The sequence below is a fragment of the Bos grunniens genome, chromosome 17 (genome assembly GCF_055505025.1).
Source record: "Bos grunniens cultivar Pamir isolate PY7600 chromosome 17, Bosgru_T2T1.0, whole genome shotgun sequence".
Taxonomy (NCBI): Eukaryota; Metazoa; Chordata; class Mammalia; order Artiodactyla; family Bovidae; genus Bos; species Bos grunniens.
The window spans coordinates 63702874-63717523 of record NC_141181.1 but is presented as its reverse complement, the minus strand read 5'-3'; the positions used below and the strand labels follow the sequence as shown (position 1 = coordinate 63717523).

The 14650-nt window shown below is 46.2% G+C and overlaps 2 protein-coding genes across 17 annotated transcripts in view; one reads left to right on the top strand and one right to left on the bottom strand.

Moving 5' to 3' along the window:
- Positions 1-3522, bottom strand: part of GIT2 (GIT ArfGAP 2) — a 42673-nt gene extending 39151 nt beyond the window's left edge. For all 15 annotated transcript variants that reach the window (XM_086348329.1, XM_086348333.1, XM_086348331.1 and 12 more), the window contains exon 1: positions 3329-3522. In XM_086348329.1, coding sequence (XP_086204455.1) covers positions 3329-3380 — 52 coding nt within the window. In that variant the 5' untranslated portion in view covers positions 3381-3522. The remainder of the gene's footprint in view (positions 1-3328) is intronic.
- A 3988-nt stretch (positions 3523-7510) lies between these two features.
- Positions 7511-14650, top strand: part of ANKRD13A (ankyrin repeat domain 13A) — a 34440-nt gene continuing 27300 nt past the window's right edge. For both annotated transcript variants that reach the window (XM_086348345.1, XM_086348347.1), the window contains exon 1: positions 7511-7880. In XM_086348345.1, coding sequence (XP_086204471.1) covers positions 7785-7880 — 96 coding nt within the window. In that variant the 5' untranslated portion in view covers positions 7511-7784. The remainder of the gene's footprint in view (positions 7881-14650) is intronic.

Here is a 14650-nt window from a genome sequence, read left to right as displayed (position 1 = left end):
ATTTTCAAGAGCTCACTGCAATCCATGGCCACTAGGAGAAGGAAATGGCAACCCACTCCAGTGTTCTTGCCCGGAGAATCCCAGGGACGGGGGAGCCTGGTGGGCTGCCCTCTATGGGGTCGCACAGAGTCAGACACGACTGAAGCGACTTAGCAGCAGCAGAGAAAGTCTTTGATTGCTAATATTCGAAATATTGAATGTGCCACATGAACACTATCTTACTACACTGAAAAACCTCATGGAGTTTTCAGGTAGTTGAACTCAGAATAGGATATGAACTAGATTCATTAAAAAAAAAAAAAAAAGGTAAACCAGGACCTCCCTGGCGATCCAGTGGTTAAGACTCTGCACTTCCACTGCAGGGTGCACGTGTTCAACACTTGGTCAGGAAACTAAGATCCTGCATGCCATGCAGCACGGCAAAAAATGACTTAAAAAAAATAAAGGTAAACTACTGACTATGATTTGATCACAGTTAATCAAACATTTTGGAGCTCCAGCTTTAGTATCAGTCCTTCCAGTGAATATTCAGGGTTGATTACCTTTAGGACTGACTGGTTAGGGAAATCAATCCTTGAATATTCATTTCGAGGAGCGAGGATCAATGCTGAAGCTCCAAAACAGTTGATTAACTATCATCAAATCTTAGTAATTAGTTTACCTATCTTTTTAAAAAAATTTTTTTTTTTTTTTGCCATGTTGCAAAGCATTGGAATTCCAACTCATTGGAAAAGACCCTGATGCTGGGAAAGATTGAGGGCCAGAGGAGAAGAGGGCAACAGAGGACAGAGGACGAGATGGTTAGACGGCGTCACCAACTCAATGGACACGCATTTGAGCCAGCTTTGGGAGACAGTGAAGGACAGGGAAGTCTGGCATGCTGCAGTCAATGGGACTGCAAAGAGCTGGACACAATTTAGGGACTGAACAGCAACAATTACAAGTTTGCCATGAAACAAAAACTCAAACAAAATTCTTCAGTGAAGAACAACTATGTCAGTACTACTAAAGCACTCTAAAAAAAAAAGACTGGAAACATCAAGATGAAAGATCCCTGCAAAGATACATAACAACTTGGCTTTTTGCAGTGTGGTACTATGAATGACATACATACAGAAAGACTTTATTTTGAAGATCAGCCTTGGTTTTCACCTATTGTTCAGAGAATTTACAGTCCTCTTGGAAGAAATTAAATAGGGACAAGACAGGAAGGATTTAACACACACTAAGCAAAGCTCTCCACTGCAAGGCTCTCTACTAGTCATTTTAACATCATGAATCAGAATCACATGAAGAGAATATCAGAATGTTAACGACAGTAAAATCCAGTGAACCCCTTCCAATTTATGTGAACATTTTATGCTAGGGCTTCTTAACATGGGTTCTAGGAACACAACCAATGGGCTTCAGAAACATCTATTATCCCACTAAGAAATCTTAACAAATTCTGTGTGAAAGGTGAAGTGCACGTGTATTTTGTGGGGAGAAGGTCTTAGCATTCATCAGAATCTCACAGGGATCCTGAACCATAAAGGTTACTCTCTCACTAGGGCTTTGCAGAAAAGGCAGCACAAATTCCTAGCTGCTCAAGTTCAGAACATTTCAAGGTAGCCTAATTATATTCAAAACAGGAAGGAAGTGACTCAATTCTCTGTAGATTAGGCATACAAGACAACAACTAAAAAAGATACAATGGAAGAGAAAAATGTTCTCAAAGGCACAAAACGCCACAGAAGTGCAAGACAGTATTTAGTACAGAATTCAGCATGACAACAGAGATGCAATTTTCCTCTGCCCTGTGTACCATCCACTGAGAAGCAAAGAACATGCGCTTCAAGAGGAAGTTTGAATCTAGATTCATGTGAATCAAACATCACAGAAAGTTCAACCGAAAACAGGCAAGAAAAGAAGGAAGTGGAGCAAATAACATTTTTAGAGAATACAATGGAGTTTGTATGACAAGCTAACTTAGTTTCTACAACACCTCTTTAAACTCCTCCACCCGGTCTCCCTATCTTCAAAAGAAAGTGGTAACCCCACTTACATTATACAGTCCGTGAAATAACCACATAAGGTTTGAGTTATCATAGTCCTTTTAAAATCGGTCTGCACCTCCATATGACAAGATGAAGTTTAAAACAGAGTGGTGCTCGATGACTTCGTTAAGATTGTTTATTGGATACTATTGTGCCAAAGAAGCCATCTTACCTTTTGAATTACTTCAAATTCAAAGGAGATAAATCCAAGCACTGAAAACAGCACAGAGCACTGTCAACCGGGCTCCAACCGCTAAGATAGATCTCAACTCTAAATCTGATTAAACATGGGAGGGATGGTTTCCGCCCTTCAGTGTTCCCATATGCCTAAACTGCCTGAATACCCAAATGATTATAGTTGACAATGATTTGGTGTGTTTATTTTGTAGGCAGTAATTAATGTATAATTTAGAAATTCAACTACAGCTTTAAGAGGCTGTGAAGGTTCTGTACACAATACAAAAAACAGGAAAAATAAAAACAACAACCCCAAAAACCACCTTAGATGAGACAATCCTAAGCATATTCATTGAAACTGTTCTACCCCTGAGCACCGTACTCTCAATCATCCTCACTCGAAAAATGAGGAAATCAAGACTCGGCCAAATGAAGTCACCAGCCCAAGGTCACCCAGAGGCAAAATCTAGTTTGAACTCGGCCGGTTCGGATCTCAGAACTTGAGACAAGCATTGCTCCCTCAAGCGATGGTCGGCGTTTGCAAGACCCCGTCATCCGGGAGACTGTCCGCGGCGGAGTGGCAGTCGGGATGTTAGAGAAGCGGGGCAAAACTCATCCTTGGGGGTCCTCTGGCGAGCCTCAGTGGAAGGAAGCGGCGAGCGTCGCCCACTCCGGACAGGGCCTCCCCCCAACACCGGGGCGGGGGTCTGGGGGGCTGTGGGGAGGGGGGATGACACCTGCAGCCTCTGGGGGCCGCAGCCGGGAGGACGCTCGCAGTTGATTTCTCTTATTGGCCTCCTCGTGGATTGCCCAAGCCCCTTCCTGTTGGGAAAGCGGCCACGACCCCGCCGCCTCTACGCCCGGCCTGGGACAGAGGGGACGAGAAAGAAGAGAGGGACGGGAGTGACGGGAGGGCGGCGGCCCCCTACCCGCCGGGCTCTGACAGGCCCAGGACGGGTCCCGCCCCACGGCCGCCCAGGCGCCTACTCGTCGCGACCCGGGGCATAGGGTGCAGAGCTCTACTGCCCGAACCCTCCCGGCCCGAGGGGGCGGCCCCGGGGCAGGGGTCCTGGCCAGGAGAGCTGAGGGGAGCGGGCCCGGCCGGTGCGACTCACCCGGCCCGCTGCAGTCAGCGCACACCTCGCTGCTCCGGAGCCGCTTCGACATGGCTCCCGCCTCCCACCTGCCGGGAACCTGGGGCCCCGGGACAGTGAAGGCGGCGGCGGCGGCTGCGCTTCCGCTCTAACGGGTCCCCGCAGCGGCGCTGGCGGCGGCCGCCTCTCCCCTCAGCGCCTCACAGCCGCGGCGCAGCACGCACGCGCGGGGAGGTGCCCTTCGGCGACGGGCAGGTCACGTGACCGGAAAGGGCACGCTTCCTTGTCGCCATTTTGAGTGAGGGCAGGTGTCTCCTCTCCTGTTTCTAAACCTCTTTAATTTGGGGGGGGGTCTCCCTCTCTGGAAGAGATTCACTTCCTCCCAGTGCTGATTAATATCAAGGGAAGCAGCATAATGTAGTGACCAAAGGTATGCAGCCACAGCCTTCTTGAGGCAATCATTCGTCAAGTCATTTAGCATAACTTTGGCCACGTTCACTTATTTATTCGTTCCTTTATTCAACAAATATTTATTGACCAGGGCTTCCTTGGTAGCTCAGCTGGTAAAGAATTCGCCTGCAATGCAGGAGACCCCGTTTCAGTTCCTAGGTCGGGAAGATCCCCTGGAGAAGGGATAGGCTACCCACTCCAGTATTCTTGGGCTTCCTTGGGTGGCTCAGACGGTGAAGAATCCGCCAGCAATGCTGAAGACCTGGATTTGATCCCTGGGGTTGGGAAGATCCATTAGAGGAGGGTATGGCAACCCACTCCAGTACTGTTGCCAGGAGAATCCCCATGGACAGAGGAGGCTGGCGGGGCTACAGTCCTTGGAGTTGCAGAGTCAGATAGGACTGAGTGGCTAAGCACACATAGATAATACTGAAATTATCAGGGATGCACATTTATTGACCATGTACCATGTTCCACACACTGTTCTGGGCACTGGAGAAGGAGCAGTGAGCCAAGAAGACGAAATTTTCTGTATTTATGGAGTTACATTCAACTGTACTAGATCTACAATAAAATAAGTAGGAATATATTAGATGTTTCCCTATGCTGCAGTTTTAATCTTATCTGGAAAGTGGAGGTAGTCTGTCTACCTCAAGCCCATGATTCACGTTTGTATAGCTTGTTACCTAAAAATGATTTTTACATTTTTAAAGGGGTGTTAAGAGGAAAAAAAGAGGGAGAGGACGAAGAATATTCAGCAAAACCCTTACATGACATGCAAAAGCGAAATATTTACTAAGGACAAATGGAGTAACTTACAGAAGCATATAGTGTGCCTGCCCCATAGTAAGCACTCAATAATAGTTGTTCCTCTTACTGGAATTAAATACTGCTATTATTTCCTAATCACAACTTTTTTTTTCCTTTGAGGGTGAGAATAGATAACCTAATTTACAGGACTACATAAACACAATGAAATGAATTTAATCAGTCTGAAATCGAGCAGAGATGTGGTCCTAATGCTAATGAACATTGTATGTATTACATATGTGTAAGCACAACTATGATCCCCATTTGGCAAATATTCCATGGCTATTGTGGGCCAGAAACTGTCTTGACCTCCAGGTACTCTGGTGAGCAGCCATTGTGGAGTTTTTTCACTAATAAATAAAGAGAAATGTTCAATAAATACGGAAAGATGACGAGGCAGAGGATTAAATTGCCCAAGACTTCTGAAAGGATAGGAAGTCCTGGAAGGGGTCTCAGGAGCACTGGTCTTTGGTTCATCTCTCCATTTTTATAAATGTGTGGTGTGGGCATAACCACATAAACCCCACACATTCCACAATTAGAGCCTCTGGGTTCCATCCTGATGCTCCTGCATCCTGTTCTGGTTCACAGACTCACAAATCTTCTGGCCTCAACATGTGTGGAGAAAGGATTAGGCCAGGATTCTTGAACAGCTGTTGTTGCAGGCGTCTGAAAAGCTGATGTCCACAAGCAGAGAAGGCAGAGAGTATGCTTTCAGGATGCATCAAATAACTTTGCCCGGCTATGTGGTCTAGTTGTGGACAGCTGTGCAGAAAGCTCAGGCTGGCGAGCAGCCGTGAGTTGACTTGGTTCTTCATTGAATCAAGGAACTATAGTGTCTTAGGGTGAAACCCAAAGAATGAACTTAAGTTTGGCTGACTGTGGTCAAGTGTAAGTATTATCTATTAGTCCTTTCGGCTATAACCCCAAATTAAAAAATAAAGGACACTCATATGTGGAATAAACCAGCAACTTAGGTAACTTTGAATCATAACCCAGTTTGGAGTTGAGGCAGAACAGTGCTTCTCAAAGTAGGGGGGGTGGGGGTATGAATTTTTCTCCTCCAGGGTACATTTGGAGACATTTTGGCAGGAGTGTTACTGACATCTAGTGGGTAGAAACTGCGGGGATTCTGCCCAACATCCCCACATAAAGTTGTTTTTTTTTTTCTTTTTTTTTAATTTAATTTTATTTTTTAACTTTACAATATTGTATTGGTTTTGCCATATATCAAAATGAATCCGCCACAGGTATACATGTGTTCCCCATCCTGAACCCTCCTCCCTCCTCCCTCCCCATACCATCCCTCTGGGTCGTCCCAGTGCACCAGCCCCAAGCATCCAGTATCGTGCAACGAACCTGGACTGGTGACTCGTTTCATATATGATATTATACATGTTTCAGTGCCATTCTCCCAAATCATCCCACCCTCCCACAAAAAGTTTTATGTGGTTCCTGTCTTGCTTTCCAATTTGGATTCCTTTTATTTCTCTTTCTTCTGATTGTTGTGCCTAGAACTTCCAAAACTATGTTGAATAAAAGTGATGCAAGTGGGCATCCTTGCTCCTGATCTTAGAGGAAATGCTTTCAGCTTTTCACCCTTCAGTATGATGTTAGCTGTGGGTTTGTCTTATAGGGTCTTTATTATGTTGCACAACGTTCCCTCAGTATGTAGCATTCTACAATGGTATTCTGCTACTGCTAAGTCACTTCAGTCGTGTCCGACTCTGTGTGACCCCATAGACGACAGCCCACCAGGCTCTCCTGCCCCTGGGATTCTCCAGGCAAGAACACTGGAGTGGGTTGCCATTTCCTTCTCCAATGCATGAAAGTGAAAAAGTGAAAGTGAAGTCGCTCAGTCGTGTCGGACTCTTAGCAACCCCATGGACTTCAGCCCACCAGGCTCCTCCATCCATGGGATTTTCCAGGCGAGAGGGCTGGAGTGGGGTGCCATTGCCTTCTCCAATGGTACTCTATTCAGTCATAAAAAAAAAAAAGTGAAAATTCGCCATTTGCAGCAACAAGGATGGACTTTTGAGGGCGTTATACTAAGTGAAGTAAGATAGAGGAAGACAAATACAGTATGACATCACTTACATGTGGAATCTAAAAATGACAACAAAGTTATAAACACAACAAAAACGAAGCAGATTCACAGATACAGAGAACAAACTAGTCCTTACCAGTGGAGAGAGGGGTAATGTAAGTGTGGGGGAGTGGGAGGCACAAACCATTGGGTGTAACATAACTCAAGGTGTATTGTACAATACCAGGAATATAACCAATATTTGGTAAAAACTGTAAATGGAAAGCAACTTTTAAAAACTGTATAAAAAATAAAAATAAATCCAAAGTAAAAAATAAAAGAATTAGAGTTACCAGAACAGCAAAAACAAATATATCAAATTTATGTGGTTCAAAATGTGCTTAAGTTGAGAAGCTCTGAGCTAGAACCATCCTCTCATGGGGCAACTACTTAACGCCACTTCTCCAAGAGTTTATGATGCCTACTTGAAAACTGGTTGGTGTTGCCCACTTCCAAAATGGCTCCTGACCAATCGTGGCAGGATCTCCCCAGGTCCAAACAGGCTGCAAGAGAGTCAGGAACTAGAATGGTTTGGTCCAGGAGCCTATTGTCACCCCCCTCTGACCGCAGAGCCGATGGAAGAGGCCCAGTTGTGGACCGAACCATATGAGGGACCTGGGGCAGGAGTAAAGGGGATGATAAAGGCTAGATCGAGTTTTTCAGGTCGAGATCCTAGGCTAAGCAAGAGAGTTTCATTTCTGTTTTCAGTACGATGCTCTGATTCCCGGTATGGGATTGGAGGTGGGTGAGGTTGAGCGGAACCCGGCCCGGGTGGCTAGCCTCGCCTACCCCCCCGCCGCGGCGCGCGGTGGTCCGCTCCCCGCACTTCCCTGTTTGGGGCAGTTCGGCCCGCAGAAGTCGGTTTGCGAGCTGTCAGCGCGGGCGGGAGCGCCGCGGGGCGCGGGGTGGGCGCGGCCGACCCCCGTCCCCGACCCGGCCCACGATCCCCGACCTCCCGCGCGTGCCCTGCCCCCGGCCCGCTAGGCCGGCCGGCCGCGTACCGCGCCCCCTCGCCCGCTCGCCTGGTTCTCTTCGCTCGCCGGCCGGCCGGCGGGCGGGCGCCGGAGACCCCCACCGGGGGCTGAGGCTTGGCAAGCGGGCGGTGAGGGCCCGGCTGCGGCCTCCCTCGCCATGTCCTCGCCCCGCGACGCTAGCGGCGACTTCCCCTTGCACCTCCTGGTCTGGAACAACGACTACCGGCAGCTGGAGAAGGAGCTGCGGGACCAGGTGAGGGGGCGAGGCGAGGGTCTTACCCCGGCTAGAGGAGCCGGGGAGTCGGGGATCGTATCGCCTCCCTGAGCCCATCTCCAGCCCTCTGGGGAAGGGGACGGGGCACCGCCGTCCCCTTCCGCTCAGCAATCGAGGGACAATAATAATAACAGCAGGATGTGTACTGAGTATTTAATGTGTGCCAGGCCGAAGGTTTTATATACATTCTCCCTCTTAACCTTTCCAGCAGCCCTAGGAGGTAGGTACTATCCTTTCATTTTACAGAGAAGGAAACTAAAGACGCTCAGAGATTATGTCTCTTACACAAGGTCGCTTACCTAATAAACACCAAATCGAGATTGTAACTCTGGCCAACTGGCTCCAGCGTGCACCGTCTTAACCAATTATTCTTGCCTTTCTCCAAAATGTGTGAGCAACACACACCTCTCACCCCACCCATTCTTTTTGTCAGGAAGGGCTTGGGCTTGGTTGGGTTTGGAGCCCAGGTTCTAACTCGCCCTGTGACCTTGGGCAAGGCATTTTCCCTGTCTTGGCCCACGTCCTCTTCTTTGTGGAATGAGGGTGTTGATACCCATGTGGGCAAATTCTGTACTTGACTGTTACCAATAGGTCTGGGGTGATGCCCAGGAAAAGCTCCCCAGGGAGGCTGATAAACACCAAAGTTTGAGAATTGCTGGTGCACAGCATCCTTAAAATCACTTCCTGTTCTAAAGTGCTTTGATTCTTTTTTTATTTATATTCCCAGCTTTATAAGCAGTGGTTCTCAGTTGGAAGTGATTTCCTCCCTCATCCCACACATCTGGTAATTAATAGAGACGTTTTTGTTTGTTACACGCGGGGAGTGGGTGTTACTGGAATCTAATGGGTAGAGGCCACAGAGGCTGCTCAGTATCCTAGAAGACACACATGTGTAAGACATCCCCCTCCCCAGTTAAGATTTGTCTTTCCCGAAATGTCAGTAACATCCTTTTTGAGAAACCCTGTCTTCAAAGCAGCACAGTGATTCTGGGAGGTATTGGTACACTCAAGTTAAAAACCGACATACTTAGCAGTTACGATGTGTATGTGTGTGTTTTAGTCCCTCAGTCGTGTCCAGTTCTTTGCGACCTCATGGACTGTAGCCCGCCAGACTCCTCTGTCCATGGAATTCTCCAGGCAAGAACACTGGAGCGGGTGGCTATTCCTTTCTCCAGGGGATCTTCCCAACCCAGGGATCGAACCTGAATCTCCTGCGTTGCAAGCAGATTCTTTAAGTCTGAGCCACCAGGGAAGCACCTCGTGTAATTGTTCGGGTTGACTTCATTTTATCTAGTGTATTAAAGTTCTGGTTTTTGGATGGCTCAGATTTGATGCGCTAATTGTCAAGAAATTCTAGAGGAAAGAGGGCATTGGTTTTCTTCTGATTTGCAAAAATTGAGCAAGGTCGGCATTCCCCACCCCACCCCCCCTCCGACACCCTCACTTGATGAACAGTTACTGCTAAGTGTGTTCTTCCTTTTTGGCTGTGTTGGCCCTTCACTGCTGCCCGGGCTTTTCACTAGTTGTGAGTGGGGCCTACTCATTGCGGTGGCTTCTCTTTTTGTAGAGCGCTGGCTCTAGGCAAGTGGGCTTCAGCAGTTGCGGCTCAAGTGGGCTCACTTTTTGCAGCTCCTGGGCTGTAGAGCATAGGCTAAGTAGTTGTGGAGCCCAGGCTTACTTGCTTCGCGGCATGTGGGATATTCCCTGATTAGGGATCGAACACATGTCTCCTGCACTGGCAAGCGGATCCTTTACCACTGAGCCACCAGGGAAGCCCTAAATGTGTTCTTGTACTCTGCCATCTTTCTTTAAGTCTGTTGAGCACCCAGTGGAAGTCAAAAGTTGCCCTTTTTTCTTTTAAATTCTCTGTCCACACAGAATAAACTTTTGTCGTAAGAGTCCTTGTTCCTAATTAGATCATGCCCCCAGAGTAAATGATTCAACAGTTAGGCATCACAGTGTACCTGATGATTCAATTCCCTTTCTCTTACTAGACGTAGATCAGAGGGAACCCGCTATCGTTTTTTTCTCGGCTGTAAGTCTCACCTTAGACACTTTAAAAATGACCAGACAGTCTTTGTTTTTAGGCCTGCTGTGTTTTGCCTCTGTACTTCCTCAGTATCGGAGCCTCACAGCTTCTTGTGAAATATTGAGATAAAGTACAAGGAAAGTCACAAAACTAAAATCCTATCTGATAGAGTGGTTCACCATCGTCATTGAACCACACACATGTTCAATACCAATTTCAGAAAACAGCAGGCTTTCTGTTCATGGGAGGTGAGGAAAAGAGTTAAAACGAAGCACCGTCTTTCTTTATAGAAAAACTCAGTCGATAATAACAGTCTTGATTTGTAATCTGAAATGTGGCATGGTTGAATTATTTCTTTTTCCTGCAACTTGTGATAGAAATGTTCATCAAAAGTTCTCTGTGCCTCTTACCTTGAAAAACATTAAGGACACAGGTGATTAGCGAATTCTAATTTTGCAGCAAGGTAGTCCTGGGATACATTGATCCTTAGTGCCTTTGAGTGTCAAGGAGATCAAGAAAGAATATGCATCTTTGCTACTTATTTGTTTTTGACTTTGTTATCTGTTATAACTGTAGATCATGTCACAAGATTCTGTTTTCTCTGGGGGAGAGATAGTTGAAGTGTATTCAGAAAAAACATCTTGACTGTGGAAGTTGGACTGTCATGACCACGCAGTCCAATTGCAATCCTGAAACTTTGGCCATTGAAGGGGTGGAGATGGGGCTGGCCTCACGGGTGTGCAGTCTCGGCAGTTGCCCAGGGCCCTGTCCTCAGAAATGGCTCATGCTTGGTTCAGTGCTCTGTTGTCATCATCTGGGAAGTCTTACTATTTTCTTTTGAAGAAGGGGCCTTGCATGTTGATTTTAATCTGGGTCCTGTGAATTATGCAACTGCTTCAGGATCAAAAACTTGATTATTGATACCATTACAACACAAGGCAGGGAATATTTTGTTGCTTTGATACTTATTGAGATCCTCTGTTAATTATGAAATAGCTATCTACTCCCCTGCCTTGGAGGCAGTTAGGTTAATGGCCAGTACTAATACTAGTTAAGTTGTGAGCTTGGGTGCTTAATTTACCCTTAACAAATCAGTTCATGAGCTGTCAAAATGCGGAGCATTAACACTAAACGCTTACTATTTTGCCAGGCACTGTGCTGAAATGTTTTTGTTGTTTTTGGTTTAACTTTTTCTTTTATATGGAGTATAGCTGATTAACAATGTTGTGATAGTTTCAGGTGGACAGTAAAGGGACTCAGCCATACATATACATGTGTCCATTCTCCCCCAGACTTGTCTCCCATCCCAGCTGCCACTTAACATTGAGCAGAGTTCCCTGTGTTATACTGTAGGTAAAAAATGCATATACTTACATACATACATACATATATATATATATATATTTTTTTTTTTTTTTTTTTTGCCACACTGCACTGCATGTGGAATCTTAGTTCCCCTACCAGGGATCAAACCTACCTGCACACTCTGCATTGGAAGCATGGAGTCTTAACCACTGGGCTGCCACGGAAGTCCCTTAAAATGTTTTATGTGCAGTTTTAGATGTAATTCTCACATCAGTCCCCAGAGGTTAGTGCTTGTGTGATTCCCATTTTACAGATGAGGAAACAGAGATGGAGAGGTTCAGTCACCTGCTTACCAAGTCGTCAAACTAAGATGTCAATCCTGAGGAAGTCACTCTCACAGAATAAGAATCCTGTATTCTTAACCCTCCTGCTTTCCTTCTTTTGGTAAAAGTGCCTCCATTTCAGGATTCTGGAGAAAGAGGAAGGGAAAAGATCAGAAGGTGCGGGCCCAGGGTACCTGGAAGCAATACATTTACCATAGCTGCTGCTGTTAATATCATCATCATCCTGGGAATGTGGCTCCTTTTATGTATGTTCCAATTTTTCTACAAGGAACCCGTATTGGCTGCATAATTAAAAACAAAAAATTTCCATCACCCCAGCAGTAAAGCCAGCTGTTTCACTTAAGGCTTTGTTTGCCAGTACTTTTCTGCAGTCCGTTCTTCATTCTTTCCATCCCACGAGTGAGACATGAAGCTGGCACACTGGTAGCTGTAAGAATTTTTATTTTGTTCTAGGAACAGCAGCACAGAAAGAATCAAGTTTATCCAGATGAAGAAGAATAAGCACATGTTTCTGAATGTGTGTGAGTCAGCCCCACCATGTCTTGTTCATTTAGCCGAAGTTCACTGCTTGTTTAACTTTGCCAGAGATGAGATTGTTTCAAGCTTTCAGCGTTTACTCAGCCGAGGCACTTTATTAAGTGCCTCTTAACCCATCAGCTCTACTGTCTTTAATATTCAGTGGGGCCTTAGAGTTGGTCGGTGCAGTTGAAATGATTTGTGTTCTGGTTATGTCATTTGTCACTTAGCCAGAGAGGTCTGTTAAACATCTTTCAGCCTTCCTGCCGATGCTGGGAGAATGAATGAAAATTTAAGGGGACAGATGCAAAGGACAGTCTGTGCACCTTAGCAGAGGAGGGAAAGCCCTGTGGGATCAAGTGAGGTAGAGGGTGGCAGCTGAGTCCTGACTCCAGGGCCAGCCCTCAGTTAGGGAGCCAGCAGTGAAAGCACAAAATCTGGGCCAAAGAGGACGTTCTAGGCAGCGGCAGTGCTCAGAGCCTGATCGGGAACCACCCGGGGATTCTCATCGCAGCCCAGGGCAAGGCTGGGTGAGGCCACCGGGCACTCATTCCAGCCAGTCCCTGTTGGCTGGAGGCCCACCCTGAGCCAGAGCCTTGGATCCAAGGGAAAGAGCCTGGAGCCTGCTCTCAGGTGCTCCTCCTCAGCCCCTGGGCTCAGTTGCACCTTTGCAACCAGGCACGTATTTATACCTCCTCCGGACTTGGGGTGGGAGAACCAGCTCAGGCCCCGGCTGGCCACAGAGGACGAGGGCCATCTGAGCACGCACAGGACTCTCTCAAGCAAAGGGAGGGCCAGTTAGCAGCCTCTTGCCTGAGGCCTTCCCCCCAGGAGGTACCTGTGATAGTTTCCAAAGTTCTGACTGTGCACCACTCAGAATGGGTCCCCCGAGGCTAGTTAGGGACCCGGAAGTGGACCCAGCTGTCAGACACAGCAGCCCGCACTCAGCTGCAGAACAGTAGGCTACCAAAGAGGGCTTGGATAAGAAGAGTCGGTGGGCTTAAAAATTAGCACATAAGGAGACATGGAGAAATCGCACGCCTTTTCTTCTTTGGGAGGGCACTGTGATCATTAAGAGAGTGGGCAGTTTTAATTTGGTGCAGCTCATCATTGGAGAAACTTAAAGGAAAAACTTAAATGATCAGCTATGACAGTGAATTCCAGTGAAATTCTGAGCTCTTGCTAACTCAACTCATGTCATTAGTTTAGGACCCTCAGCTCCCCTATTAGCTGTAAGGAAATTGGAACAAATCCCTTTTAGGGAGAAAACGACAGCTTATGTGAAGCAATGTAGTGTAGGAGTATAATCATAAGAGCTGACTCTTCTAAGAGCTTGCCATGAGGTTTACCCTAGTAAGACTTTTGTAAGATAGGTGGGTTTTTTTTGTTTGTTTGTTCTTACTGTTCCCGTTTTACAAGCGCGCATACTGAAGCTCAAGAGGAGTTAAGCAACTCGTCAAAGAGCATATAGATCGTAGATTAGACTTAAGTGTTGCATAAAACACATACATAGGTTGATTTTTAAACATCTTTATTGAGATTCAATTCCCTTATGCAATTCACCCATTAACGTGTATTATTCAGTTTTTAGTGTATTCCCTGAGTTGTGCGACTGTCACCACAGTCACATTCCAAAACATTTTCATCACCCCCGAAAGAAACCCCACACCCATTAGCTGTCATTCCCTATTTCCCCCCAACCCTTCAGCCCCAGGCAACATTAAGCAGCTTGATACCTCTATAGATTTGCTTCTTCTGGACATTTCTTATAAATGGAATCATACAATACGTGGCCTTTTGTGTGTGGCTTCTTTAACCTAACATGATGTTTTCAGTGTTCATCCATGTCATGGGAGGTGTTAATACTTCATTCCTTTTAATGGCTGAATAGTACTCCCATGTGTGTGTGTGTGTGTGTGTGTGTGTGTGTGTGTGTATGCTATATTTTGTTTATTCCTTAGCCAGCTGATGGACATTTGGGCTATTATGAATAATCCTGCTCTGCTTATCTGTGTATAGGTTTTTGTGTGACTGTATGTTTTTATTTTTCTTGGGTAAACACCTATAAGAGGACTTGCTGGGTCTTATATTAATAGTAATTCTGTGTTTAACTTTTTGAGGAACTGCCAAATGTTTTTTCAGTTTGACTGCACCATTTTACATTCCCATCAGCAATGTATAATGGTTCTAGTTTTTCCACATCCTTGTCAACACTTGTTATTGTCCTTTTGATTGTAGCCATCCTAATGGATGTGAAGTATTATCTCATTGTGGCTTTGATTTGCATTTCCCTAAGCTTCCCTGGTAGCTCAGCTGGTAAAGAATCTGCCTGCAATGCAGGAGACCCCGGTTCCATTCCTGGGTCAGGAAAACCCCCTAGAGGAGGGATAGGTTACCCACTCCAGTATTCTTGGGCTTCCCTGGTGGCTCAGATGGTAAAGAATCCGCCTTCAATGCAGAAGACTTGGGTTTGATTCCTGGTTCGGAAAGATCCCTTGTTGGAGGGCATGCAACCTACTCCAGTATTCTTACCCAGAGAATCCCTATGGACAGAG